General features: G+C 55.7%; 3 protein-coding genes across 13 annotated transcripts in view; 1 reads left to right on the top strand and 2 right to left on the bottom strand.

Annotated features, from left to right (window-relative positions):
• CSTPP1 (centriolar satellite-associated tubulin polyglutamylase complex regulator 1) overlaps positions 1-1,180 on the top strand; it is a 174,826-nt gene extending 173,646 nt beyond the window's left edge. Inside the window, exons 8-9 of one of the 2 annotated variants that reach the window (XM_027114807.1) lie at positions 105-168; positions 428-1,180. In XM_027114807.1, the coding sequence (XP_026970608.1) occupies positions 105-168; positions 428-602 (239 nt within the window). In that variant the 3' untranslated portion in view covers positions 603-1,180. The remainder of the gene's footprint in view (positions 1-104; positions 169-427) is intronic. The other variant, XM_027114808.1, reaches the window with a different exon arrangement.
• Positions 1,181-2,463: 1,283 nt separating this feature from the next.
• On the bottom strand, positions 2,464-13,494 carry ARFGAP2 (ARF GTPase activating protein 2). 7 transcript variants are annotated; one of them, XM_027114797.1, is made up of 17 exons: positions 13,286-13,494; positions 12,997-13,115; positions 12,405-12,477; positions 11,754-11,885; positions 11,589-11,669; positions 10,694-10,775; positions 10,347-10,403; positions 9,666-9,707; positions 9,249-9,301; positions 8,682-8,818; positions 8,450-8,581; positions 5,892-6,020; positions 5,679-5,813; positions 4,659-4,785; positions 4,406-4,499; positions 4,189-4,303; positions 2,464-3,715 (listed from the first exon to the last, which is right to left on the bottom strand). In XM_027114797.1, the coding sequence occupies exons 1-16, from the start codon at positions 13,355-13,357 to the stop codon at positions 4,203-4,205; spliced, it is 1,566 nt and encodes a 521-aa protein (XP_026970598.1). In that variant the 5' UTR covers positions 13,358-13,494; the 3' UTR covers positions 2,464-3,715; positions 4,189-4,202. The 7 variants fall into 7 exon arrangements, with proteins under 7 accessions (XP_026970598.1, XP_026970597.1, XP_026970600.1 ...); XM_027114796.1 differs by having other exon boundaries at positions 4,189-4,307; positions 13,286-13,491; XM_027114799.1 differs by lacking the exon at positions 11,589-11,669 and having other exon boundaries at positions 4,189-4,307; positions 13,286-13,492.
• Positions 13,495-14,080: 586 nt separating this feature from the next.
• On the bottom strand, positions 14,081-22,263 carry PACSIN3 (protein kinase C and casein kinase substrate in neurons 3). Of its 4 annotated transcripts, XM_027114804.1 has the most exons (11): positions 21,804-21,912; positions 18,786-18,858; positions 18,448-18,537; positions 18,134-18,290; positions 17,143-17,378; positions 16,873-17,028; positions 16,118-16,293; positions 15,857-15,977; positions 15,547-15,683; positions 15,009-15,130; positions 14,081-14,612 (listed from the first exon to the last, which is right to left on the bottom strand). In XM_027114804.1, the coding sequence occupies exons 3-11, from the start codon at positions 18,499-18,501 to the stop codon at positions 14,497-14,499; spliced, it is 1,275 nt and encodes a 424-aa protein (XP_026970605.1). In that variant the 5' UTR covers positions 18,502-18,537; positions 18,786-18,858; positions 21,804-21,912; the 3' UTR covers positions 14,081-14,496. The 4 variants fall into 4 exon arrangements, with proteins under 4 accessions (XP_026970605.1, XP_026970607.1, XP_026970606.1 ...); XM_027114806.1 differs by lacking the exons at positions 18,786-18,858; positions 21,804-21,912 and adding an exon at positions 22,245-22,263; XM_027114805.1 differs by lacking the exon at positions 18,786-18,858 and having other exon boundaries at positions 21,804-21,934.
• Positions 22,264-25,515: the final 3,252 nt, after the last annotated feature.

Here is a 25,515-nt window from a genome sequence, read left to right as displayed (position 1 = left end):
TGAAGGTGAGGGGCACATAGGCATCTGCTGGGCACGGGGCTGTGTGACTGCAGCCCGGGTGAAGGATCCTCAGATTAAGCTCTGTGCCCCCAATTATTTCCTAGGAGCTTTGCCTGACAAAGGGGACCTGATGCACGACCCAGCTCTGGATGAGGAACTAGAACGGCTGTAAGTGTCAGGTGGGAAGATGCTGCCCCCTTGTGGGGACAAAACCTCAGTCAGACGCGGTAATGCCCCGTCATGGGTCACACAGCACTTGTCCATCGGTTGGGGAGGGGTTTGGGGGCCAGCAGAGGCCTGAGGGATCCTCTCTGAGTCCTTTGGGAATACAGCCCATGGTTTCATCCACATGCAAGAGTGAGTGCGGAGGTCCTGGTCTCCGGACGGGAGGCACCTCGCTGCCCTCTGGGCTTCTTCCCTTCTTCAGGCTGGCGCAGATCCCAGGCCTGGTCAACTCGGTCACTGCCGGTCCAGAGGCCAGCTGCCTGCCTGCCCGGACCCCTCCCCGGGTTGGCTCCCCCTGGAGACCCCTGCATCACGCCCGCAAAGTGGATGCAGAGAGCGACGGCTCCACCGAAGAAACGGATGAGTCCGAGACTTGAGGAGTCTGAAGGGTCCTGTCTACAACGCCCAGTACCCAGCTCCCCGCCCCCCCCTCCCCTCCAGCCCTTGGGACTCCCGGCCACCTCCTCTCCCACCCCCGTGCCATGCTGCCCTCTGCTGGTGAAAAGGCCAAATAACGGCCCCAGCCCAGAGACCTGCCAGAGGGGTTCTAATGATCAGCCAAGCTAAGCAGTGACCCTAGCAAGTTAACAGCCTGCTCTCCTGGCTCTGCCAGCCTTTCATCGGGCCCCCAAGCTGACAGCAGATTGAGCTGAGGCCACCAGAAAGGTGACTTGGCTTTAGCCTTTTGCTGACGGTCCCCATCTCCTCACAGCAACTCCAGGAAGAGGGAGACCGGGCATAACCATGCAGGACCTTGCATGGTAAAGGGTGACACCCAGTGATGCAAGTATTAGAAGGATATAGCCATGGTGGCCTTCTGCTGGAGGAATAGCCACTAGCCATAAGATGGAGAAGGGTGGGTGAAAAGACTAATTTCACTTTCAAACACTGCTTCGTCTCCTCTGTGTCTAACAGTTAAATATGTGAAATGAATAAAGTCCCTTGTGTCTGGTAAGTGGTGAGTCTAAAGCCACTAGACTGAGGGGGTGAAGGCAAGGGGCAAGTTTGAGTTTTTGGTGCCAAGTTCCAGCTTTTTTCTGGCAGGACTGGGAAGTGGGGGCCAGAGGACCACTCAAGCCTGGAGGACTGCCTCAGATAATGGCAAAGAGGGGCTTACCTCCTGCACGTCCTCAGCCTTTCATGGGAAAGGTGCCTCACAGCTGGAATGGACCTTCAGGGAACAAGCTCAGATGGTTCAAGGCCAGGTTCCCGTAACTTTAGAGACTTTGGCCGTGAAGGGTTAGCGTTGCAGAGCCTCTCAACCAGAGTTTCATTAAGCATTTTCCAAGTACCTGCTCGGGGTTAGGCCAGGGGGGATGCAGCTGTGAACAAGACAGGCCGAGGAGTACCAGCTTCCAGCCAAGGCTGGAAGGTATGGCAGGTGGTCTTCAACTTCCCTGCATTGGGCAGGGGTCCTTGAATTGGGCAGTTAACACCCACCTAGGGACCCAGAGCAGGCTGCTTCCTCTGAAGCCACTGGGCACACACATTTTCCTGGGCTCCTCCCTGCCCAGACCAGCACCCCTGGATAGTTATTTACAGGGACTGGCTCCCAAAGCTCTGCAGCTCCGGGCCAGGACTGGAAGTTCCAAGCCATGTGGTGAGGACTCAGGACCAGTGATCTCCAGCCTCCAGCTGACTGAGAGCAGTTCAAAACTCCTGACATGCATCAGTCACCTGGGGAGCTTGCTTACAACGCAAATGACCGAGCTCCAGCACAGAGATCTCCATTATGAACACTCCAGATGCCAAAGCTCCAAGAGCCCCAGTTTGGAAATCACTGCTTAGAGCCCCCATGGCTCCCTCCACCCATCTCCCAGAGCCCCTATAGGGGAAAACGGTTGACACACACACACACCTTTTTTTTTTTAACTCCACTAAGACACCCCCCCCCCCCCCGCCCCCAACCAAGCCTGCCGCTGGGATGAGGTGTACGATGCTGAAGTCGCTCGCCTGCCTGCAGCCATATGGCTCAGTCGGTGAGTTAAAGGGCCAAGTAATACCAGCTCTGTCCTCCGTGTGCCACGGGGTGGTGAGGTCGAGGCTGCACCGGACCTCACAGCAGCACAGGGCCAAGGAGCCGGGGGCCTTTGGCTTTCAGAGAAGGGACAAGCTGGAGGCCCCGGAGAGAGCGCCCTCAGCTTCAGCACCGACGCCCTACCCATACTGGTGGGAGCCCAGAGAGTGAGGCGAGGGGCTTGCACTGGGCAGGGAGGCAGGATCCAGAGAGGACACTACTTCATTCAGACCAACAGAGGCCTAGGGCCCCGTTGGGGCTTTATTTGACACCACTTAGTTTCAATACAAACAGTCCAGAAAGAAAGTCACATCCCTTTGGGTGAGGGGGTGGTGGGAACAGTGGTCTGTGTTGCTTGGAACCTCAACCCTCAACCATGGGGTGGGGCGGGGCCAGGCTGCCAGCACGGCAGGGGACGATGGCACCAAGGATGAGTGTGTGGCCCAGAGGGGTGAGACCTGCAGCTCTGGAGGCGCCTCAAGCTCTCAGTGGTGGGGTGCTGTCCAGGCCCCAAGACCCAGATGATGAGGAGGAAGAAAGCTGAGCCCCAGGAGCCTGCTTCTGTCCCTCACGTCCTCTGCTTTCTTGGCCAGCTTTACACTCTCAGCATCCAGAGCAGAGCACAGGGCAGATGAGACCCACCATGGCCACCAAGCAAGAGAAGAAGGGACAGAGTCTCGGGAAGGGACAGAGGGTCCTGTGGTCCACAATGGATGGTATGGGAGGACTCCGAGACACCCCGGAGGAGAGGTAATCCTCCAAGTGATCACTGTAAAAAGGGGCAGTGAGACAGGAGAAGATCACTCGGGCCTCCAGTCTGACCCCAAATGAAACCTTTAGGCATCAGGTAAAGTTTCTAGCCCTCAGTAAGGCCCACACGAAGGTCCTTCCCCTCCCCTGCCCTGTCCTGGTGCCCAGAAGAGACCACTGGAGCAGCAACAGCAGCAGCCTAGTCCAGAGCCTCCCTCCCCTGGGGGCTGATCTACAGCAGAACTCTTTCCTGACCTCCCTGCTGGTTCCAGAGGACAGGGGCCAAACCCCCAGACAATCTGGAAGGATCCTAGAGCCAGCAAAAAAGCCTTATACTTTTTACTTTCCCTACTCCAGGAAGGCCTGGACCCAGGATAAGCCATCCTGAGGGAACTCTCCCCCCCTCACTCCCAGTGTGGCAGGACAAGCGAGCAGCAGCTTTGGGGGCAAGACTGGATTAACAATAATCTAGCATACAGGGGTGGGAGTGGGAGAAGAGGATAACGGGTGCAATCTCCAGGCAGAGGTCAGGGGCTGATACTGCCCATCCCTCACCCGAGATCCTCAAAGGCCACCCACTCACACACCACAGGTATAAAATAACAATGCCTCCCCAGCTTCCACAAGGCAAGCATCCCAGGCCTAGGAATCATGAGGTTTTTGCTGCTGTCAACACCATATGTCTGAGCCATGGAGCCTGGATCAGTAGGAACCATAGCGATCCTGGGGATGGGGAAAGAAAAAACAAAGTCAGGGTCTCTAACCTGCATCAGCTTTCCAGCATGCACACCCTCCCCCAACACACCCCTCGGGACTGGGGTACTGGCAGGCGGGGGAATCAGGCACCAATCTCACCCTGGCAGAGATTGTTTTCTATTTTACTGTGACCCAGGAAAGGGGTTGTGGCCAGATCCCAAGGGGGAAGCCCTGCCTGATCTCACAGAAGCTGGAGAGGGAGGAGAAACAGTACAGATGACAAGAGTGGGGGAAAATCACTGCAGACATGGCATCGTCTTAGGGAGAGGCCCAGCCCTGGTACCAAGCTCAAAGGAAGGAAGCTGCCCTTCAGGAAAAGAAAATGCTCTCTCGGGCTGAGGGCTACCGTGCAGCTACGTCTGGATCTGGTGGAGAAGGCCAACTTCCAAGCATTACCCTTTGGTCTCCTCCCACCCCAGGTCAAGCAGTCCCAGCCTCACCTGCAAAGAATTCATCACACCATTGGCCAGCACGGCCATCTTCCCGGCCACAGACTTGACACCCTGCTTAAACTGGGCAATGTCAGCTGTGGGCAGCACGTTCCCCAGAGACACACTACCTGTCAAAGCAAGGGAAAGGGTGACCCAGAGCCCAGCAGGAAGCCCTTCCCAGTCCAGGGGGCCCCAGCTCTGCTCGCAGGCTTCGCTTGGGGCCTACCTGCTCCATGAGCACCATCCATGTCCCCAAAGAGGTCCGAAGAGCTGATGGCGCTGCTGCCTGAGAGCCGCTGTAGCCGGGACCTGGCTTCATGCTGCGGTGAAGAAAAGGCAAGGCCTCAGGACCTCTGGGCCGATGACCCAAGAACTCATCCAGGCCCAGCCACCCTGGTGCCAAAGTCCAAAACAGTAGGGAAGAAACTCTGCTTCTACCTGCTGCCTCCAGGCTCAGGTAAGCGGACAACTCTACTCACCTCAGTATCCACTTCCCGCCCAAAGAACATGTCAGATGAGATGGCTTTGGCTCCTGCAAATTTCTGTCGTGCTTCACTCGACTCAAGGCCTGAGCTCCGGCTTTCCACTTCCCTCCGGTTTGTGACTCTGGGGTGGATGTGGGACAACAGCTCTGACTCTTCCCATTGCTACCAGGCAATAGTATCACTATAGCATTACTATCCCATTCCTACCGGAGGCCAAAAAAAGCACCAGTGGCCTCCTGGGGATGCTCACCATGGCCCCATCTGACTACGGCTCTGGGACCCAGGGGCCCTCTCTTCTCCACACTGAAGCCAAGGCACAGAGAGCTTATGTTCCCTCCACTAGGTAGCATGGAAATAGGGTTTGGAGGGGCCAACGCTTCTGCCCCAAACCACTAGTATGATCAAATGTCTCAGTCTGCCTGGATTTCTACCTACTCTCCTGGTGTAATTAATAGTATTACCCCCCTTTTACGCTCAAAAGCATGCCAGTGTGGCTGAAAAGGTATACGGTCACTCCCACCTAGCACTGACACAGACACTGAGCTAGGTGTTTCGTAAGTTTCATTACATTTAATCCTTATGGCAGCTCTGAAGTCATTAGTTATGTCCCCATTTTACAAATGGATTACTTGCAGATTATTTATCAGTTAAGGACTGCCCCGATTAACATGGAATATGCTTTTAAAAAATTACTAGATGAAGGCCAGAGACACAAAATCAGACTCCTCCTGCCAGAGAAATGGACCTCAAGCACAAGAGGCTACAAGGCTTCCTGCAATGGCAGAGCACAGCTCAAACCAAAGCCTGATTCCTGCACTCTCTAATCTGGTAGCCAGTAGCCACATGTGGCTATTCAAATTTATTCAAATTAAATTAAAAACTCAGTTCCTCAATTAACCCTAGACACTTTTTAAGGACTCGCTAGCCACATACTTGGTGGCTACCACACCACACAGTAGCACTGCCAGCATCACAGAGCATCCTACTGGACAGCGCTGCCCTAGAGCACTCCACCTTTCTGAAATGGGCCGGACGCTTGAGACAGTCACTTCTGGCTCCTTCTCCTCCATCCCGTCCATACCCCAGGCAGCATCTGTATCCCAGCGGGAACCAAAACTCTCCCCCAAGGAAAAGGGGTTGTCCTTGTACCTGGGAGACAGTACAGTGGCTCAGAGAAGCTTGATGAGGAACATGGTAGCCCAGTCTGCACCCCAACAATAGCCTTACTTTGGGGGTCCAGAGGCGAAAGTACCAACATCGTCAAACAAGTCCAGCTGTGAGCGGGAGGATTTTGCACTCACTGGGGTTTCCTGTTCGATCACCTGCATCTCAGACAGCACCGAGTGGGAGACGGAACTGTGGAGAAAAGCAGGAGTGAGCATCAGTGTCACTGCACAAGAGAAGATGCTCAGGGCTTCCCTGGTGACGCACTGGTTAAGAATCTGCCTGCCAAGGCAGGGGACACAGATTCAAGCCCTGGTCCCCGAAGATCCCACATGCCATGGAGTGACTAAGCCCGTGCACCACAACTACTAAGCCTGCACTCTAGAGCCCATGAGCCACAACTACCGAAGCCCGTGCGACTACAGCCCACACAACTAGAGCCTGTGCTCCGCAACAAGAGAAGCCACCGCGATGAGACGCCCACACCACAATGAAGAGAAGCCCCTGCTCGGTGCAACTACAGAAAGCCTGAGCGCAGCAACGAAGACACAACGCAGCCAAAAATAAATAACTTTATTAAAAAAAAAAGAGAGAGAAGAGAAGATGCCCAGCTGCTGGCAGAAACCTGGGTTCTCCTTCACTGAGCACCACCCAGAACCTTCTTCCCCTGACTGTGCCCAGGGCTGGGCAAGACCCAGCAGGAAGTGCTAGCAACTGTGCTAAACTGGAGAGCACTCCTCACCTGTCAATACATCAGCTTTGTTTTCTCAAAGTAGGGTTTCCCTGACAAATGACTGTTTGGCCTGTTTTAATTTTAACGATAATGTGCACCAAATAATAGTGCTTTCTGTCCTCAACTTGCTGCACCATGAGCCACATCCTTCACCAAGATAGACACATAAAACAAAAAAGATGAAATGCCCCAGAACCAGGGAAGTGAGTCTAATGGCATCAAAGGATGAGTTCTTAATTATCCCATCCATTTTTTTTTTTTTTTTTTTTTAAAAAGAAGAAAGCATTTCAAAGTAGAGTCTGGCCTTACGCACTAAAACGTGGATCTGCTATTTGGTTTCCCAATGAGAAGAGGCATTGAATTTGGCAGCCAGTACCAACTCGTGATGCCTCTCTGCCCTCCTGTGTTAAGCTCCACAGAGGCTTTTAAGGATTAATTTCATTTAAATAAATTCATTAAAAAATATCTACCACTTTTGGTTGGCAGAACTCCAAGAAGTGAATATTTTGCAATAGGGTTTTATATAAGGTGGGCTGGGTTTAAATGATTCTACTGCAGTACAAAAAAGAAAAAGAAAGTTTTAAATATACCCTTTAATCCAGTCATTCCTGTGAACAAAACAGGGAAGAGGAAAGTCCTTTTGGGATAAAATTTTGTCTCCCTGATTAGCTGTGGGTTACACTATTAGCACACAGACTAATAGAGAATAACTTAAATCCAACTGGCCGTGTCCTGAAAGATTAAGTAGAAATACCCAGCTTCCAGAGAAGTAGAGTACTTCTCTTCCAGAGAAGTAGAGCATAATGGCTACAAATACTAAATATAAAATCAAACAGTTCTATGTTCAAAATCTAGTTTTAAGAATTACTAGATTTTGGGGCTCTAGGCAAATTGCTTAATTGCTCTGAGTCTCAATTTTCTCATTTGTAAAAAGGGAAAACAATACCTCCTGTATAACACTGCTGTATTTAAGTAAATAAGGCCATTGGTGAAGCTCACGCCCCCTGGAAAGGAGCAAACACCACTTAGCACAAGCTCACTGTAGCCAGGACTGCTCACCCTGGCGCTGCCAGATATCCCAATTTTTAAGAGAGATAAAAAATCTAGTATTACTGAAATCTCTAGATGCTAACTCTTATTGTGAAGCAAACAAAATGCATAAGAGAACTGGTCAGCAGCGCTTGGTCTTTTTTTTTTTTTTTTTAAGAAAACCACAGCAACATAAACCCAGTGGTCCTGAAACAGGAAGGGTACCACCCAACCAAAGGGCATTTAAATGTCTGGGGTTATTTCTGGGTGTTATGGCATCTGGTAACACTAATGGCATTTAGTGGACAGGTATTAGGAATGCTGAAAGCCCTGCGATTCTTGGGAAGCTCTTGAGGAAACTGTCCTGCCATTCAAAGTGCCGTTAGCACCCTTTTTAAGAAACATCACCCTAGGGACTTCCCTGGTGGTCCAGTGGTTAAGACTCTGCGCTCCCAACTCAGGGGGCCCAGGTTTAATCCCTGGTCAGGAAACTAGATCCCTCATGCCGCAACTTAGAGCCCACATGCCACAACTAAAGATCCCGCATGCTGCAACTAAGACCCAGTGCGGCCAAATAAATAAATAAATATCAAAAAAAAAAGAAAAAGAAATACCACCCTAGTCTCTTGGACATATCGAAAGAGCACCTGATCCTGTGTTTCATTCGTTCAACAAATACTTAGCGAGCATGTACCTATGTGCCAAGCACTATACTAGGGGCTTGAAGACAATAAGCAAAGTCATCTATTCAGCCTTGGAGGAAGACTAAGCCTAGAACCCCAAATTGCTGGGAAGAACCTTCAGTGGTTCCCAGGGGAACAATGGCATTTCCGTGCCACACCCCAAAGCTGAGCCTCACCTTCGGGACACCAGTCCCATGCCCAACCTCTCTGCCTGCTCTCGCTTCTTCCCTTCCAGATTCTGTAGCTTCTTCTCCTCCTTCTTACGGTCAATCTGAAGCTCCTGGTAGGCCAGACGCATGGAGGCAACCCTTAGAGGGAACAAACGTGTCAGAGGCCGGCACCATCCTGACCTGTCCTACCTGCCCACCCAACCCCATACAAGCCGGGGCCCCTCTGGCAAACACTCACATGGACTCCTCGGCCTGCTTCTTGGCATCAGCCACCTGCTGCTCACGGAGCTTCTCTGCCACCTGGGCCTGCCGCTCAATCTCGCTGAAACTCTGGCTGCTCACCTTCTGGGCCCCTAGGCCTTTCTTGGCACCCAGCTGGGAGAATTATGTGATGAGAGCTTTGCCAACCACAATGCATGGAAACACCCACAAGGAAAGGGTTCCTTCTTAAAGTTTAGTGTAAAAAAAACAGGAGCCCCGTCAGCATGGTGGAGAGGGAGAACAGTGGTTCTGCTGGAGCTGAGCATAACGTGGCCCACACAACCCCAGCAGAGGCCTGGGGGCCGGAGGACAACAGCTAACGCTACCAGGCCCGGGATGTGCCAAGCACTTATGTGCACAATTTCACTGACTCCTCCCAGGAGCCCCTTAGAGACAAGCATCTTGACAGCCCCTCACAGATCAGGTGCAGAGAAGCTGAGCACCTTTCCAGTCATACAGCCAGTAAGTGGTCAGGGAAAAGGGGGAACCCAGGCGTCTGACTCCAGCTCCTAACCACTCTGCCATACTGCCTCTCCCCACCTACCCCTTTCTTAGCTGCTGCTGGCTTCTTCTTGCCAATGAGGGAGGTTTTCAGTTCTGTGTGAGGAAGAGGGTGGGGCGTGAGCAGAGACAAAGGGAGGTCAGAGGCAGCAGCTCAGTCCACATCATGCAGCTTTCTGGCAAGAGCTTCTACAAAGAACAGCTTCAGGCAGGGGAAGGCAAAGCTGCCACCACCAGCTCCAACCAATGGTGTCAGGACGTCCAAGCCAAGACAGACGAGGTTAGAGGAGGTTACTGATTCCCAGCCGATGGACCTAAGAACCTAGACCTGAAGCACCAGAGACAAAGTCCCTGACCCAACACGAAGACCGCCAGGCAGGGGCAGCACCAAACACCAGCCTCAGCTCCTAGAGCAGAGGGAGCGGGCGCGCAAGGGGCTCCCCAAGAAGCTGCTGGTTACCTCTGGCAGGAAGAGCCCCTTTAGGTGACAGATACATGGACTCTGGAGAAAAACAGACTTGTGGCTAACAGGGGGCCCCACCTCAGAGCCTCCATATAGCTCCCAAGCCCAGAGGCCTCTACAGAGCCTCACTCCGGACCAGGCCATGCCAGCCGTCCCATGGGGTCAGACTGACGGTCATTCTGCTGGCTTCCTGCCCCAATGCCCAAAGGTCGATAAAGCAAACCAGGGCAGCAAATGGACTGTTCACCCTGAACTAAGTCTGAAGGACATCAAGAAAAGAGTAGAAAAGAGCCGAAAGGCCAGGGACTGGCCGAGAAAGGACAATGTTGCCTCCAGCCATTAGCAGCTCAGAGTTGTCCCCTTTCTCGTGAAATAGACCAGACAGGCCAATCCTGCCTCGGCCCCCAGGGTTAGGTGTCCAGCCTCACGCTGGCCAGTCCCAGCCCCACCCCCAGAGACAAACCCCAGGCCTGGGACACCGGCCGCCAAGGGCCTGCTCTCAAGTCCTTGTGGTCGATGTTGCAGCCACAACTTCAATCCCAAGCCCCACTCCAGAGAGATCAGATGCTCAGTCTCCTGGGACCTCAGTCCACATGACCAGGCAGCAGCAGATCTGAAAAGAACCCCCGAGGCCGACCCTCTCCCAGGCACCCCACACCTGCCACCTGGCATACTGACCCAGAGAAGCTTTGGGTGAGGTGCCAAGCAGCTCCATGTTGGGGCCGTGCTCCGGCTCTGTGGATGCAATGATGGGAATCAGGTGGAAGACTCAAAACTTCCTATGACCTCTCCTTAAGGGAAGTGATGGGGTAAAAGTAGGGGCACCGACTTTCCTCAGCTTTCTGAGGCCACCAAAACAGAGAAAGAATGCCCACCACCTCCTCCGAGGGACTTAAGTGAATCCCAGCCCACCCAGAGATAGTAGGAGACCCCTCACTCCCATTACCTTGGCCAGGTGTCCCATTCCTAGCCCCAAGTCCTTTGCCAGGACCAAGGCACATAGTTGGAATCTGGGCTAAACTCACGTGCCAGGCCACTGCTCTCTGCAGATGGGGGTGGCTGCTGGGTCTCTGATGGGTCCGTGGCTGGTGCATTCCAGGCAGGGGGCTGAAAAGCCAGATGACAGAAGCCTTGATGAGCCATTCCTGCTGGCAAAGAGTGCCAAATACCTTGTGGGTACAAGGCCCTACTCCAAGCCCATGAGGAAAGAATACTGGAGGTTAGCAATCAGAATTATAGTTGCTATTCACTACGGAAGAAAGCAGCACAAAACTAGCAGCCACCTCCATCCCTTCACTGTTTACTTAGAGCCAGAACCCATTCCCTTAATTTAATAATTGCATTGGGCACTCACCATGTGCCAGGTACATGTCTAAGAGCTTTTTACATGTAAATATGTTTTATTATCACAACAAGCCTATGAGGTAGATACATTCTCCATCTTAAGAGACTGAGATTAGGTATCTTAGCCACCACACTAGAAAGACTAAGTAAAGGAGCAGGGATTCAAACAGAGTCTGACTTCAGTACCCAGTGGGTGGGTAGAGGGGAAACCTCCTCCCAGGGGTAGGTTGCTTGGGAGGGAATCCCTTCATTGTCCCCAGCCACAGTGCCTTTACCATAGGGGAAGAATCCAGGAAAAGTTATTTGGGGTTCCTGATACCTCGAGCCTTTAAGAAGCTTCTCGTCCTCCCTACACCCCAGCTCATAGGGGTGTGTTCCTAAGGAGGGCCTCATTGCACCCCTACTCATGGGAAGAGGAAACACCTGGGTCTATCCAGCAGTGGGCCCCAAACATTCCCCGTATGAGGTATCACACCAAGGCGAATGGAATCCATGCCCATGACTGTGGGCCTTGGCCTCAGTAAGTAAACCACCTGTCAGGAACAACTGTGGGAAACATTCCTTTTGCGCACTCACTTGAGTGTGTTCCGAGAAGAAATCAGAGTCCTTCTTCTCTGGCGAGTGACTGGGAGCACTACTCATATTGTCTATCCAAAGCTAGAAAGAAGACACAACTGAAACACAGGACTCTGAATATTCCCAGTTACCCCATGACCCCAGCCCGGGAGAACAGGCACTTACATCAGTGCCATGCCTAGCCAGGGCCGCACTCCCCAGCTGCCGGATCTTTTCCCGGTACATCTGGGCAGCTCGGCTATTATATTTGGTGTTGGCATCACTGGCTGTGCATCCATGTTGGCGGAAGAAGGCTGTCTGGTGAGCAAAGAAGAGAGGAGAACGTGCTACAGGTGGTTCTCCCCAGAGCAAAACAGACACCTCCTTCTAACAGTCTGGTTATTACTTATGCAGGATAGTATGCTCTATTGACACCAGCAGTTTTTCATAAAGTTCCTCAGAAACTCCTACAAAAAACACAGCCTCCCATCCTCTACGATGAATGACTGAAGCCCAGACCTCACTCAGCTCTGCCTGAGGACAGCATGCTGTACCCACTCTGCCCTTCCTTCATCCAGGCCCACGAGACCCAGACAACTGTGGAGGCCCCAAGCCCTTGGCCTCTCCCCCAAGAACGTCTGTCCAGTTTAGTTCGAATCCAAAGCCCCTTGGAAAAGAACAACGACCAATCTCCAAGTGTAGAGAATAGTGTACAGTGTTGCCATAGACCAGAGAATCCTCTGAACAGAGAAACTGAGAGGGCCTCCAAGAAGTCACTGTGAAGTCAGTACCCAGGCAGAAGAACGGGGGCAGGAGGATGGTAAGAAGGAGCTTTACCGCATTGGCATTCCCGCCGACCTGCATACACCTCAGCTGGAACCAGTTCCAGTTGGAATCCAACTCTGTGGACCTGTGTGCAAGGGCCGTGTGTCACCTACCAGCAGGTTCCAGGAGACGCTTCGCTGGCAGACCCACACCTGTCATTTGGCCTCGGGCTGCAGTAGGCACCCAGGAAACATTCATCAGCCACCTCCCTGTTTCCTCCACTCTACCCTGTCCAGGAAAGCTTTGCTCTTTATTCACCTAGTCCAAAAGGTACTAATTATTTCCCAGATGCGAAAGGAGGTCGAAGCTTGGACTCGGCCTTTCCCTTAAGGCCAGCCACAGTCTCGCTCCAGTGCATCAGCAACAAGAACAACGCAGATAACTTTTCCCTGAAACTAACGCTTGGAGTGTCGAGTTTGACCACCAGGAAATAACGGAGTTTTGACCCAGACGCGGAAACGAACCGCCTGTGTAACAAGGGGCCCACACTGGCGGCTGCCTCCCGTGAGAAGCTGGCGAACACCAAACTCAGGGCGCTCCAAGTCCAGGCAGCCACTCTCCCCTGCTGAGCACCCAGTCCCGACCGACGGCGAGGAGACCCCACCTGATGAAGCTGAGATGGACGCCCAGGGAGCGATGCACCCCGGAACAGTCAATGCACAAGAACACACCGTACGTGATGCTGGCCCAACTCGGATTCTTGGCGCCACAGTCGAAGCAGGCCTGGGTGGAGAAGGAGATGAGCGAATGGTCAGGGGCCCCGAGTCGAGGCCGGGCGCTGACACCCCAGGAGAACAGCCCGCGCCGGCCCCTCTCCCTCCCTCAGAACCCAGGGGAGCCGGGAGAGTCCCTCTCGGCCGGCGCCGGGCGCCGCGCGCCTCCCTCTCACGCACCTTGTTGGTCGGAATTGCGCGAAGCCTCTTAAAAAGGGTCTGGATCTCTGTCTTGCTCGGCTCGGCCGCCATTTTCTCTCCCTCCCAGACACCAGCGCGATCGACGGGTCCCGTCACGGGCCAATCCGCGGCCGCGAAGGCGGCACAGTTGGGTGGGCCTCAACGGGGGCCGGCCCGCCGAGGGGTGGAGTGATTTGTCCCGATCTGGACCAATGGGCGGCCGGCGGAGCTGGCGCCGAGACGTCAGCGTCCGGGCCCCACGAGGTCGCCCGAATCCACGCCGCGCCGCGCCGCGCCGCGCCGGGGCCAATCCGCAGCCGGGGCGGGGCGACGGCCGGCCCACAGGCCCAAACCTCGCCGCAGAGCCGCCCGCAAGCCCCGCCACCCCCAGAAGGTGGAGCCACCTCACAGAAGCGTGGACTGCGAGGCCCGGCACCCGGCCTTAGCTCAGGCCAGTTGCCGACCGGTGAGTAATGATTAACAGTCCTACCAAGCAGTCGTAGTCCCGCCGGCCTGGACGGGAAGATAAACTGGCTGGGCTCCCGCCTGGCTCAGAACTCAGCACCCAGCCTCCACCAAGCCTGGATGGCTCACACCAACTCTGATCTCGAGTCCCTTCCACCCCAGGTTAGGGTCCCAAAGGCCCAGAACAGGTACCAGGCTGGCAGACCTTCGCCCAACCCCCGCCCCCCCAATATACTCCAGGCCCACGACCTCCTCAGTGCCTCTCTCCAGATGCCCTCGGCAGCCTGGCAAGGGTGGAATAGCGAAAAAGATGCATACAAGCCTGTTTTATTTTTTCTTCCAAGTTTAATACACACTAGAACAAGCCACAAAAGACTGCTGCTAGCCCAGAACTACACTCACCCCAGGCCAACCCCAGGAACCCCAAAACACAGAGATCAGGAACTGCATCCACAGCTCCTGGGGAGACTGGAGGACTCTTGGGGAGGCCCAGGCACCCCTGGGCCCTTCTGTCACCTCCTGACCTCCCCATCTTCCCCTCAGCCTAGACTCAGTTGGCCATTCCCTACCAGTCCCTTCTTAGACACAGGCCCCTCCCGTTCCCTGGGTCCCAGGACTTCCTCCCTCCTCAAGGGACAGAGGGGCAGCAGGGGCAGGATGGTTCAAGGCCCTCAGGTCCCGCTGTCCAGACAAGCTGGGCTCTGACCCAGGGTGGAGAAACGTTGCAGAAGGGCTGCCAGGGCAGGTCAGGCCCCCACACACTCCACATAGTTGGCCGGGTACAGGCCAATCCTGCCACTCTGCAGCTGGCCCTGACACCAGCCCTGCTCATCCTCCTCGCTCATCTTCAGCAGCTCCTCCCCTGCAAGAAGGGGGATTGGTCACTGGCAATTGTCCTGGCCCAGCCCCATTCCTGCAATTGGGTCAAGGACTGAGGGGGAGGGGGTAGTCGGAGAGCCCAGCTAGAAGAGACCTGGCTCAGGCAGAGGGAGGTCAAAGTCAGCCACTCCACCCCCAACCCTGAATGCAGCAGTCAGGCCGCAGCTGATGACTTTGAGAGGCAAATGAGGACTCCAAGCGGACACTCTGACTCCTGGGGGCTGGACCCAGAGCAGCCTTAAGAGTCAGAGAACTGGCCCTTGATAAGTGGATGTCTGGCTTCCCTTTTCCACAATCCTGCTCAGGCTAGTAAAGGGGCAGGGAAAAGGGGTGGAGGGGCTGAAGTCTGGAAGGGATCAAGAAAGGAGTTCCAGGGTACCTGCTCGGAAGCTCAGCTCATCAGCTTCCTGGCCCGCGTAGTCATAGAGTGCCCGCACCCGGACCCCAGTAGCAACCTTCCGGGGGTTCTCCTCATCTGACCACTCCTCATCCTGCCCGCCGCTAGAGAGGGAAGGACAAAGGGGCAGTCTCAGGGCACAAGGAACATGAGCGAGAGAGCCTAGGACTCAGGGCCAAGGGCTCACCTCCTGGAGGAACCCAGGGAGAGGCAGGTGGGGAAAAGCTGCAAGATTCTAGCCTGACCTCTGCCATGAATGCCTGCAAGCTCAGGCACACTTCTGCCACACAGAGCTGACATGAGCAGTAGATGAGAGGGAATGTGGGAAACGCCTGGCAAATCTAAACCACCATAAAAACTGGCATCATTACAACTCATAAGCATTACAACCCCTAAGGTACCTGGCACCGATTTTCAACCCACTTCAGGTGTGACGGGAATGAACGGAAGAGACAGAGGAAGGAGGGCAGAGCAGGGGGCAGAGCTGCTTCCTTCCCACAGCCCGAATCCTGGCTCTCACCCTGGGGACCCCAGGCACTGGGGTGGGGATGCAGCACCATCTCTTGTGGGTACGATGCTGGTCAGAGTAACCTCGTCAGGGCTCCGGCCACCCTTCTCCTTCCGGCTGATTGTCCTCTGTGTGTCCCAGGACCACTCCTGTGGGGGCAGTGTTCAGGGTCAGGCGGGGCTGCAGGCTCTGGTGGCCGCCAGGACCACCCAGACCACCTTGACCTCCTTCGTCCCAAGCCCCAGCCTCCCTCCTGAGGTCCAGGCTGAGCCCAGTGGGAGCCCACCCCACCTCCCAGCCCCAGCCTGCCTGGAACACGTACCTCAAACTGGGGCCAGTTCATGGCCATGCCCGGCCCGTGGGTGCTGCGCCACCACCGCAGATCCTCCCTGTCGCTGGCTGCCTCGATGCCCTGATGCAGGTCTCGGTGGAGTTCGTGGAACCTGTGCCCCAGGCACAACCCTCAGGCTGGGAAGCCCTGGGCCTCTGCGCACCCCAATCTCATTCAGCCCAGCCAGAGCCCAGGGGAGATGGAGGAGACCCAGCATCACCCAGATCTCCATGCCCACCCGGCAGGCCATACCTCTCGCTGCTGGAGAGGTCGAGGTGCTGGTGTAAGGTGAGCAGCATATCCTTGAAGAAGAGAAGCCGCTGGCGCTCGGCAGCCTGGCAGGTCTCGAAGGCCTGCTCCATGTCCTCCATGTAGCGTGGGGTGTAACGATGCAGCTCCGCCAGTGTCTGCTCGTACTGGGTTTTCATCTGGGTGGGAGAGGAGGGGGTCTGGTGAGGACAAGACCTTGTATTGCTAGTATTTACTGAGCACCTCCTGTGGGCTAGGCACCAGGGTCCCAAAACCTGGCTCCTGCCCTTGAGGAACCCCAGGAGCCTAACAAGGGAGGTGGCATTCAGGCACAGCAGCTTTAAGAGTCTGGTGGAGAGTGAGATGAGGTCAACCTATGGGGAGCAGTGGGAGAAATCAGAAAAGGCTTCCCGGAGGAGGTGGAAACTGAGCAGCACCTCAGAGGACAGGGAGGAGCTCGATGTGCAGAGCTGGAGGAAGGGCGCTCTGGCAGGGTAGACAACGTGAGAACTTGTCCCAGGTGGGACACTGTGAAAGGAAAGGAGCTGGGAAGTTCTCCGCAACTGCGAAGATTATCCCAGTGCCCGAAACCACACCATTTCTCTCCTGAGTAAAGCATCATCTTTCTCAGGTTCCTCCCTTAACTGATAATCTGGAGAGAAGGTGGCAGGTGAGGATGAGAGCAATACAACTGCTGGGGACTGGAAAAGGCACTCAGGAAGCCCTGACCTGGGCCAGCCCAGTCCCTCAGCCGGTACCTTCTCGGACTCCTTGGAGCAGCGTTCCACCCGCTCCTGCAGCTTCCGCAGCTGCTCCTGGGAGACAGCGCTGTCCGCTTTCGCGTGGCTCTCCCGAGTCTGGGCTGTCTTCTCCTCCTTCCGGGCCGCATGGTAGCTCTTCTTGGAAGCCTCGACCTGGCACACACACAGGGACCACTTTGGACCCTGCATGCCATGCTTTGGCCCCCTCTAGCCCCAGGCTGACCCAGGAAGGCGTGTGCCTCTGCTGCCCATCCCGCCCAGGCTCACCTCCTTCAGCCTCTTTAGCCAGGGCTTCTGGGCCTTGCGGAAGCCGTCCTCGGCAGCCCGGCTCTCGCGGAAGCCGCCCAGCACAGGCCGGTGGAAGGCCCCCCGCTGCCAGGCGCGCACCCGCTCGCTGTCCTGGCCCTGCAGCTTCTCCCGCACCTCCAGGTGCAGGGCGCTTAGCCGCTCGGCCGCAGTGAAGAAGGCATGCCAGGCCTTCTCCAGCGTGCCATACTGAGGGCCTGCAGGGAGGGAAGGGGCTTGGGCTGGGCCGGGGATGCCACTTGCAATGAGCCCACCCCCTCTCGTCGGGTGCTGCTCTGGGTGCCAGACGTGGAGCAGAAATGCAAAGATAACAACAAATAATGTCAGCTGCTGCTTACTGAATACCTAATCTGTACCTGGACATACGAGATCTCACTGGATCCTTGTCTCATCCACCATTGTGAAGACAGTGTCACAAACAACATGGAACCAGCAAAAAGGCAGCCCAGAGAAGTGAAAGTAATTGCCCAAAGCATTATAGCTACAATTGGAGCTGAAATTCAAACCCAGGACTGTGGTATAATCCACTATATTCTATTGCCTCAGAAGGAAGAACTAGTGTCCGTTCCCAAGGAAGGCAGCTTGTTTGGATGGAAAGATCTCAAGCTCCTGAGTCAGAAGGCCTGAGCTCAAGCTTTAGTTCTTCTTAGCTGTGTGACTTCAGGCAAGTCACTTAGCCTCTCTGAACTGCCACATTCTCCTCTGGAAAATGGGTAGAAGAAGACCATCTCCATTATAGGGTTGTTAGAAATATCAAAATGACTCATGACAGTACTTTGGGAACTCTAACAGCACAGCTATAAGAATAACCGGGAGGATCGTCTTGCTTTAAAGGGAAGGCAGACGTGGAAGCCTCGAACTTTTCCACGAGAGGTGCAAAAAGAAGCTGCCTTGCCTGGTCACCCCACCTGCGGCAGCCCTCTTCTCCCAGTAGGCCCGAGCACAGGCTCACCCTTCTCCACGGAGCCCCTCCACTTGCGGGCCCATTCGGCCAGCTGCTGGGCATAGGCCTTCTCAATGCGGGCGCGCTCCTGGAAGCAGCTGACCAGGTCCCCACACAGCCGATGCCCATCCTCCACCCGCTGCACCGTCCGCCTGTAGTTGCCAGCCTGGGGAGGATACGAGAAGGATAGTGTCACCAGGGAGAAGCCCCCGGCAGGGGCCGGGGCTGACAGCTAGGCTCCTCCCTTGGACAGATGACTGGGCCCAGAGAGGGGTGAGCATTTCCGTGCCACCCCCAAACCTGGGACCCAGCTAGCTGCTCACCTCCCAGAAACTGCCCTCTAGGGCCTCCCCTCCAGCATCTTCCTCTGGAGCCATGGTGTCCCCGCAGCACGGAATGGTGGCGGATTAGAGCTGTAGAGGGCAGAGGGGTAAGCAGGGAAGCCAGACGCACACTTTTGGGGATAGGAAAAGACCCTCTCCTATCCCTGGCTTTTGCCCCCCACTGCCGTCCCCACTACTCAAGGAACTGTTAAGAGCCAGGACTTAGCAGGCAGGGGTCTGGAAGTCCTCAGGGGGGCCCAGGGTGGGGGCAAAGATGGTAGTTTCAAAGGTCCTCCTCTCGCCCTGGTTTGCCCTCGCCACCACCTCACTCCATGTACCTGGGGCCTAGAGCTCACTTCAGGGACCTGGGTGTCCAACTCTCAAAGCTGCCACTGTGATTCTGCCTTGGAGCTAACAAGAGCAAAGCAGGGGGTGAGGGTGGAGCTGACAGTGTCCAGGGCGGTGCCCAGCTCCCCCAATATAGCAACTGCTGTCAGAAGCGCCAGATTCCAACCAGGAGAATGCCAGTCGGGTCACATGGTCCAGCTGGGGATTACATGGCCGGCGGGGGTGGGTAGTGGGCAGAGAGCCTCTCACTGCCCCAACCGCAGATGAGACAAGAGGACGCCTGCCCAAGCCAGGGCTCTGTGGCCTCTCCTTGAACAAGGCGACCCTTTACCAGACCAGGCCAGGTCAGAGGGTGCCCAGCCACACTGCAGTAGCTCCCCGTGCTGGGAAGAGCAGACTGGGAACCAAGAGGCCTGAGTCTTATCTTGGCCATGAAGCTCGAACAAGTGCATTAGACTGTCCTCTCCTAAGGGGCTTCAGCTCCCTCCTAAGATGGAAATTCCACCTCCTGGTCTGCTTCCGTGCCAGGGCCGGTACAAGACTCAAACCAGGCAATGAACAAGAAACGTGAGGGGCCCGACAGTCACGAGGGACACACATCCCGCTCCACAGCATCCACTATGAGGTCCCAAAGGGCTCCGTGGATAATGAGTAACTCAGCCCCACCCTCAGAAAGCCCAGAGTATGGGGCAGCACGGGGTGTCAGACAGGTGATCAGCCAGTTATGACAGTGTGCTCCAGAACTGCGGAGGAGGACAAGGCAGATTCCAACCCCAGAGCCACCACCCCCAGGGGCTAGAGGACACAGTGACATGCGGCCACTCCCCTCCTGTCTCTGGGCAGGGTCTCAGCTGTCCCCAGCATCAATTCAAGCCCCTAGAAGGAAATCACTTCCTCCTCTGAGCAAGCCCAAGGGACACCACCAGACCCAGGAGGACAGTGTGCTTGTTGCTCCCAAAGCAGGGCTCTATCACAGTACTCCCCAAACTGGTAAATCTCTCCCCATCCTTCAAAACTCAAGAGTGAGGCACCTTCTCCAGCCCCCCGCCCATTCCTCCATCCCCATCTCCCACCTGTCTATATCCCATTGGGTTGTGACTACAGGACAGGATCTGTCCCCAGTCACTGGCAGAGACTTCCTGAGGGTCCAGTTTGTGTTTCTGCAGGCACTGGAGTTAGTTAGTAGCTGAATGAGAAAACAAATGACATCCACCTGAAGACCAGGAAACCCACTGGCTATAGCAGCTTTGAGAAAGCATGGCCTGAGTGGGCTTCCACCACTCAGCTAACAGGAGGGAGAGCTCAGGCCTACAGTGGAGGTGCCTGGGCCCAGAGCAGGAGAGGAGCAGAGCAGCTGGCCCCACCAGGGTCCTCAGCACTTCCCCTTGCTTCCTCTTGAGTCTGTCCCACTTACCCAGAAAGGACTTGCCAACCAGATGGAGAGAAACCCAGCTGCAGCTGTAAATCCCAGGGCCTCAGAGCTGTCCCAGTCAGGCATCCAGGGGCCTGGGCCCCCTGCCTGCTCCAGCCTCTGTGCTCCTGGCTCCCGGGAGAGCTGCCCCCCACCCGTTCCCTCTCTCTGGCCCCAGAACAGAGCAAGCTGTGTGTGCAGGGCTGGCACTGCTCCCTTCAGCCTCCCAGAGCAAACACAAGCCCAAGCCCCAGGCACAGCCAGGCCCCACTGCCCCACGGGACCTAGCAGCAGGGGTGGGCCTTGTGCCTTGGCCCCTGCGGAGAAGGGCCAGCACCCTGTGCCTCCTGACCCCAGCAGAGACCCAGATTGGTCCCCAGAACACGCTCCACCACCAGCAAGTGCTCAGAAAGCAGATAATGAACCTTCCCAGCCCATGGAGCCAGCACCTACTGGGCTGGGACAAGTCCTCTGGGGCTTGGCAGGGTCTCCTCACAGCTTGCTAAGCCAAGGTAGGGAGTCTTGGAGTTCAGGGAAGAACCCACTCCCTTACCTAAGGCTGGTATGTACCCCCAACCAGACCAGCCCCCACCCTTTCCAGAAGCCGGGGGCATGCCCCTGGGAGGGAGCACTGCTGCCCTGCCCTGCCCATCCTCTGTCCTGAGGCACGGGCTTGGCCTCAGGACCTCGTCTCCCAGCCGCCCCTCACGATCCGCCCGCAGCCCGAGGATTTGAAGGCACAGAAGGGGCCGGTCGACTGGTCCAGAGAGGGGTACTTAGGCAAGAGCGACTGGAACCAGCAGCCAGAGAGGCCCGGGAGCCTGGGGGAGGGGGTAGCGCGGGGAAAGAAGAGGAGGCAGGGCCAGGGAGGGGCATAACAAAGGGGCGCTTTTGGAAACCCGACCTGCCGCCTGAGGTGCCTGCTCCCTGATGACGCGCTCCAAAGCCGGAGCGCTCACACCAGACCTCGGAGGCCAGGGGCTGCCGTCTCTAACCTCAACCCTTAAGGACGGCTCCCTTCGACCTGGCCCTCTTGCGGGCCCGGCGCTGCACGACCCGGAGCCCATGGAGCCCACGCGGAGCGGCCGGGCCAGGCCTAGCCATGCAGACTCTAGCTAGGACTTCTTGGGCAAACTTGTTGAAATTGGTCTCGGCGGGGGTGGGGCCAGCCGGTCATCGCTGAGGGGAGGGGGCGCACCCTGCCTTGGCCGGCGCCGCCTCGAACTGCAGATGGTTGCCCGGGGCTGCGGCCCCAGGAACTGGGGCTCTTTGCTAAGGGCGAGGGGTCCTGGGGAGTAAGACCCCTACTGAGGTCCCAGGGCGGATTGGGGCCTTTTAGGGGCCCCAGGAGATGGTGTGGCCCGCCAGCCCCGACGTCTCCCTCTCCCCGGCAGGTCCCCGCCGGGTGCGCGGCGCCGCAGATAATAGACCCCTTCGGCTCGGCGGCAGCTCTTGCTGTCCTCCCGCAGAGCGCGGTGGCCGGGGGCTCGGGGAGGGAGTCACTGCCATTGCAAACTTCAGGAGCCGGAGGAGGAGAGGGCGTGCTCGAGCCGCGGCTCCCGCCGCCGCCTCCCCGCCCCGCCCGGGCAGCACTCACCGCGTCCTCCCTGGGCGCCTCGGCGGGTGGGGGTCCGGCCACGCTCCGGCCCAAGTCCTGCCGCTCCCGGGCCGGGGCCGCCGCCTCCCGGTGCGCGCCGGGCCCTCCCCCGGGAAGCCCAGCCCCCGGCCCCGCCCTCTCCTCGCTGCTGCGGCCGCAACCCCACCGGCCAGCGGCCGGGGCAGGGGCTGCCGGCATAGCAGCGACCGGCGCTTCCCGGGGCGCGGGCCGTGGGGTCTCGGCTCCCGCCTGAGAAGCGCCAGGGCCGACTCCCCAGGGTGGCGCCGCGCGGCTATAGGGAGTCAGATTTCGGCTTTGCCCCTCCCCGGCCTCCGCAGAGCCTGGGAGAGCGGTGGAAATGCGAAGGGATCGGGCCTGCACTGGCTCCCTTCGGAGGGAGGTCTGGGGGCTACCCTGCCTTACTCTTTTTGCTGAGCACACCTTTCTTAACTCCCACGAGGCTCACAATCATCTCCTTGTAAGCATTAGGACTCCCATCGTATAGATGAAAAAACTGAGGCTCAGTGACCTTTAGTAGCTTGCACAAGATCTGTAGTCGGGCAGGGTCGGGACTCCAAAGGCGTGCCCTTTCTTTGCACAGCCCTCCTTGCCAATCCGAGGGCCCATTCTGAGGACTGGGCAGACAAGTTGTGGAGGTGGGGCAGAACGGCACGAGCTCCTCCCCCTCCGTGTTCTTATTCCCAGATTTTGTACCACGATTCATTCTTAAATCCCTTCGCCCCTCCACCCCCTTTGTTAGTAGATCTTTGCAGATCGCCACGATGCCACTCCCCCGCCCCTTAATAAATCCCTCTTCCTCACCCCCTTGCCCCCCACCCCGGGATTTTTCGGAGCCTGTCCATCGGTTATTTATATCCACTGCTGGAGCGGTCCAAGAATGTTCTGAGGCTGACCTAATCGCCACCTGCTCGGTCTCCCCGCCCCTCCCTCTCCCTCCTGGGCCCAGTGACCAGGCGGCCTGGCAGGAGGGAGGGAGCGCAGGTGTGCTTGGTCCGACGCCGGGGGCACTCAGAGGGTCTAGACCGCGCACATGGCTGGCGGTTGCGAACCCCGCCGCGCGCTCCGAGGAGTGCGCCCCCAGGGGACCGCGCGGCTCTCTGGGAAGCCAAGAGCCACGCTGTTCTCTTTCCAGCACGTACTCTTCGTCCTCACTCCCCGCAAGCCCGTCCCACCCCCACTCCCCGAGGAGTGTGAGTACGTGTGTATGGATTTGTAAACGGCGGCTTTAAAAATAGCAAAACTATGTAGTTTCTAAATCCGGGAGGAATCACGGACGCGTTCTTTGTGCAGATAAATCCGCTCGTAAAATGGAAAGGGGCCCTGAAGAGAATGGCGGGTAATTTCAGGTGGTAATTTTAGCCGCTGAGGGCTGACTCGCTCCGCAGTCCTTGTGGGAGGGTGAAACCGCCTATGGGGCACCCGAGACAAGCCGTGTTTGGCCAATCGTACCTGAGTAGTGGATCCTTGACTTGGCGCTTTCAGGGTGCAGCTTCTGAAACAAGTTTCAACACCCACTCTCTGTTGGGGCTTGGACAAGTCGCTTTTCTGCATCTCTTTGTTTCTACCTCTATGAAACATGACAGGTGACTGGGCTGACCTCCCAAACGGGCATGTGCCCCAGGCAATTAATGATTATAAAACGACTGCAAATGAGAGGAGCTGAGGTAATATCTAATGACAGCCATACTGTTTTGTATTATTCAAAATCAGTTAACATCCCACCAAGTGCCTGGGGGCTTTAGGCACCTGGAGAGAAAGTGTGAAAACACAAGAATGAAATTAATTACAGGAGCCACCTATTAAAACCCTATTAAAAATAAAGACTGCAAGCCAGGCTTTGGGATCTAGGGAAGCCAGGCCACAGAGAGACAAAAAAAAACCAGGGCTATTCATCAGACCACAAGGAGAAGGGAATGCGGAGTGGAAAACATCTGGCTTCCCTTGGATTCAAATCTGGAGGCAGAGAGCACAAATGTTGCCGCTGATCTTAATTGCCCCTAAGGTACTGTAGGGAGAGAAAAAAAACCAACAACAAAACCTGAGCATACTGAGCTGTTTCAAGGGTGAAAGGAGACAGAGCTGACCTTGGAAAGCCAACCCCATCCTAGTGCTGCCCCAGTGCTCAGATTTCTGTGCTGCGGCCAGAGCCCCTACACACTCACACGGCTCCATCAGTGAGGTACCTAACTTGAACAGAGTTCAAGATGAGATGCGCAAGGTCAGAGGGCTGGATAGACAGAAACCCAGAGGTAGCTTGGCCCGGGGCACCAGGTGGCAGGTTGGTCCAAAGCCCAAGTTCACAACATTCACAGACTCACTCACCTTGAGTTTCTGGAATGTCCTAACCACTGTACCTTCATGTGTTTATTTATTCATTCATTCATCCAGTTAAGAAAACATTTAAATTTTTGCTTTATGCTAAGCCCTATGCTGGATGTTGAATACAAAGATAAATAAGGCTGAGTCCTAAGGGTATGACAATGATACGATATGGACAGGAAGTACTATGGGAAAACAGAAGCAGAAGAGACCACTTCTCACCAGGTGATGACACTTGACTGGTTTTGATAAGCAGGAGTTAGTCATGTGGAGAGGCATTCTAGGCGGGAGCACCTGGGTGTGCCAAGCCCCAGAGGTGTTAGCATATGACCTGGTGACCCAGCAATTCCACTTTTCGGTATCTACTGTAGACAAACATGTACAAGTCCAGAAAAGGATACAAGGATGTTTGCATATAGTATTGTTTGCAATAGGGAAAAACTGGAAACAAATGTCCATCAAGAGGGCAATGGTTGAGGGACTTCCTGGGTAGCACAGTGGTTAAGAATCCGCCTGCCAGTGCAGGGGACACAGGTTCAATCCCTGGTCCAGGAAGATCCCACATGCCTCGGAGCAACTTAAGCCCGTGCGCCACAACTACTGAGCCTGCACTCTAGAGCCCGCGGGCCACAGCTACTGAAGCCTGTGCACCTAGAGCCCGTGCTCCACAGCAAGAGAAGCCACTGCAATGAGAAGCCCGCGCACCCCAACGAAGAGTAGCCCCCGCTTGCGGCAACTAGAGAAAGCCCGCGTGAAACAACAAAGACCCAACACAGCCAAAAGTAAATAAATAAAAAAAATAATTTTTTTAAAAAAAGAAGGCAATGGGGCTTCCCTGGTGGCGCAGTGGTTGAGAGTCCGCCTGCCGATACAGGGGACACGGGTTCATGCCCCGGTCCGGGAAGATCCCACATGCCGCGGAGCGGCTAGGCCCGTGAGCCATGGCCACTGAGCCTGCGCGTCCGGAGCCTGTGCTCTGCAACGGGAGAGGCCACAACAGTGAGAGGCCCGCGTACCGCAAAAAAAAAAAAAAAAAAGGCGGCAATGGTTGAATAACCTAAAGTCCATTCATGCTCTTGGATTACTCTGCAATAACTAAAGCACAGGGGAGGTAGAGATGTGCTCTTATATGAAAACCTCCAAGACACTGTTGAAGAAAAAGCAGAACACTCAAAATATTCAGAGACTATACACCAAACTGATTTTGATGATTCTGTCTAGAAAGAATTGGTGAGGGAGAGTTTTGTAATGTTTGAAAATTAACAATGAGAATGTACTTATGTGTAAAATATATCATTAAGATAAAGAGTTTTGTTTTAGGAGATGGTGATGGGTCTTATTGTCTGAAACGGTGCTGTCCAAATAGAATTTT

The sequence above is a fragment of the Aethalodelphis obliquidens genome, unplaced genomic scaffold (assembly GCF_003676395.1).
Source record: "Aethalodelphis obliquidens isolate GAN/ISIS:26980383/991018 unplaced genomic scaffold, ASM367639v1 scaffold14, whole genome shotgun sequence".
Taxonomy (NCBI): domain Eukaryota; kingdom Metazoa; phylum Chordata; class Mammalia; order Artiodactyla; family Delphinidae; genus Aethalodelphis; species Aethalodelphis obliquidens.
The sequence above is the reverse complement of the archived record's forward strand: the minus strand, read 5'-3'. Positions and strand labels throughout refer to the sequence as shown.

Bases quoted from the DNA above. Each gene is read 5' to 3' on its own strand.
- ARFGAP2 (XM_027114796.1), bottom strand. From the start codon at position 13,357: ATGGCGGCCGAGCCGAGCAAGACAGAGATCCAGACCCTTTTTAAGAGG. The intron at 11,670-11,753 runs GTAAGTGCCTGT...TCTTCTTTCTAG, and splicing joins TGGCTAGGCATGGCACTGAT to CTTTGGATAGACAATATGAG. The intron at 8,819-9,248 runs GTAGGTGGGGAG...TAATTCTCCCAG, and splicing joins CAGCAGCAGCTAAGAAAGGG to CTGGGTGCCAAGAAAGGCCT.
- PACSIN3 (XM_027114806.1), bottom strand. From the start codon at position 18,501: ATGGCTCCAGAGGAAGATGCTGGAGGGGAGGCCCTAGAGGGCAGTTTC. The intron at 18,291-18,447 runs GTGAGCAGCTAG...TATCCTCCCCAG, and splicing joins TAGAGGGCAGTTTCTGGGAG to GCTGGCAACTACAGGCGGAC. The intron at 15,131-15,546 runs GTGAGAGCCAGG...TTCCCTCTCTAG, and splicing joins CAGTGCCTGGGGTCCCCAGG to CGGCGGGCAGGATGAGGAGT.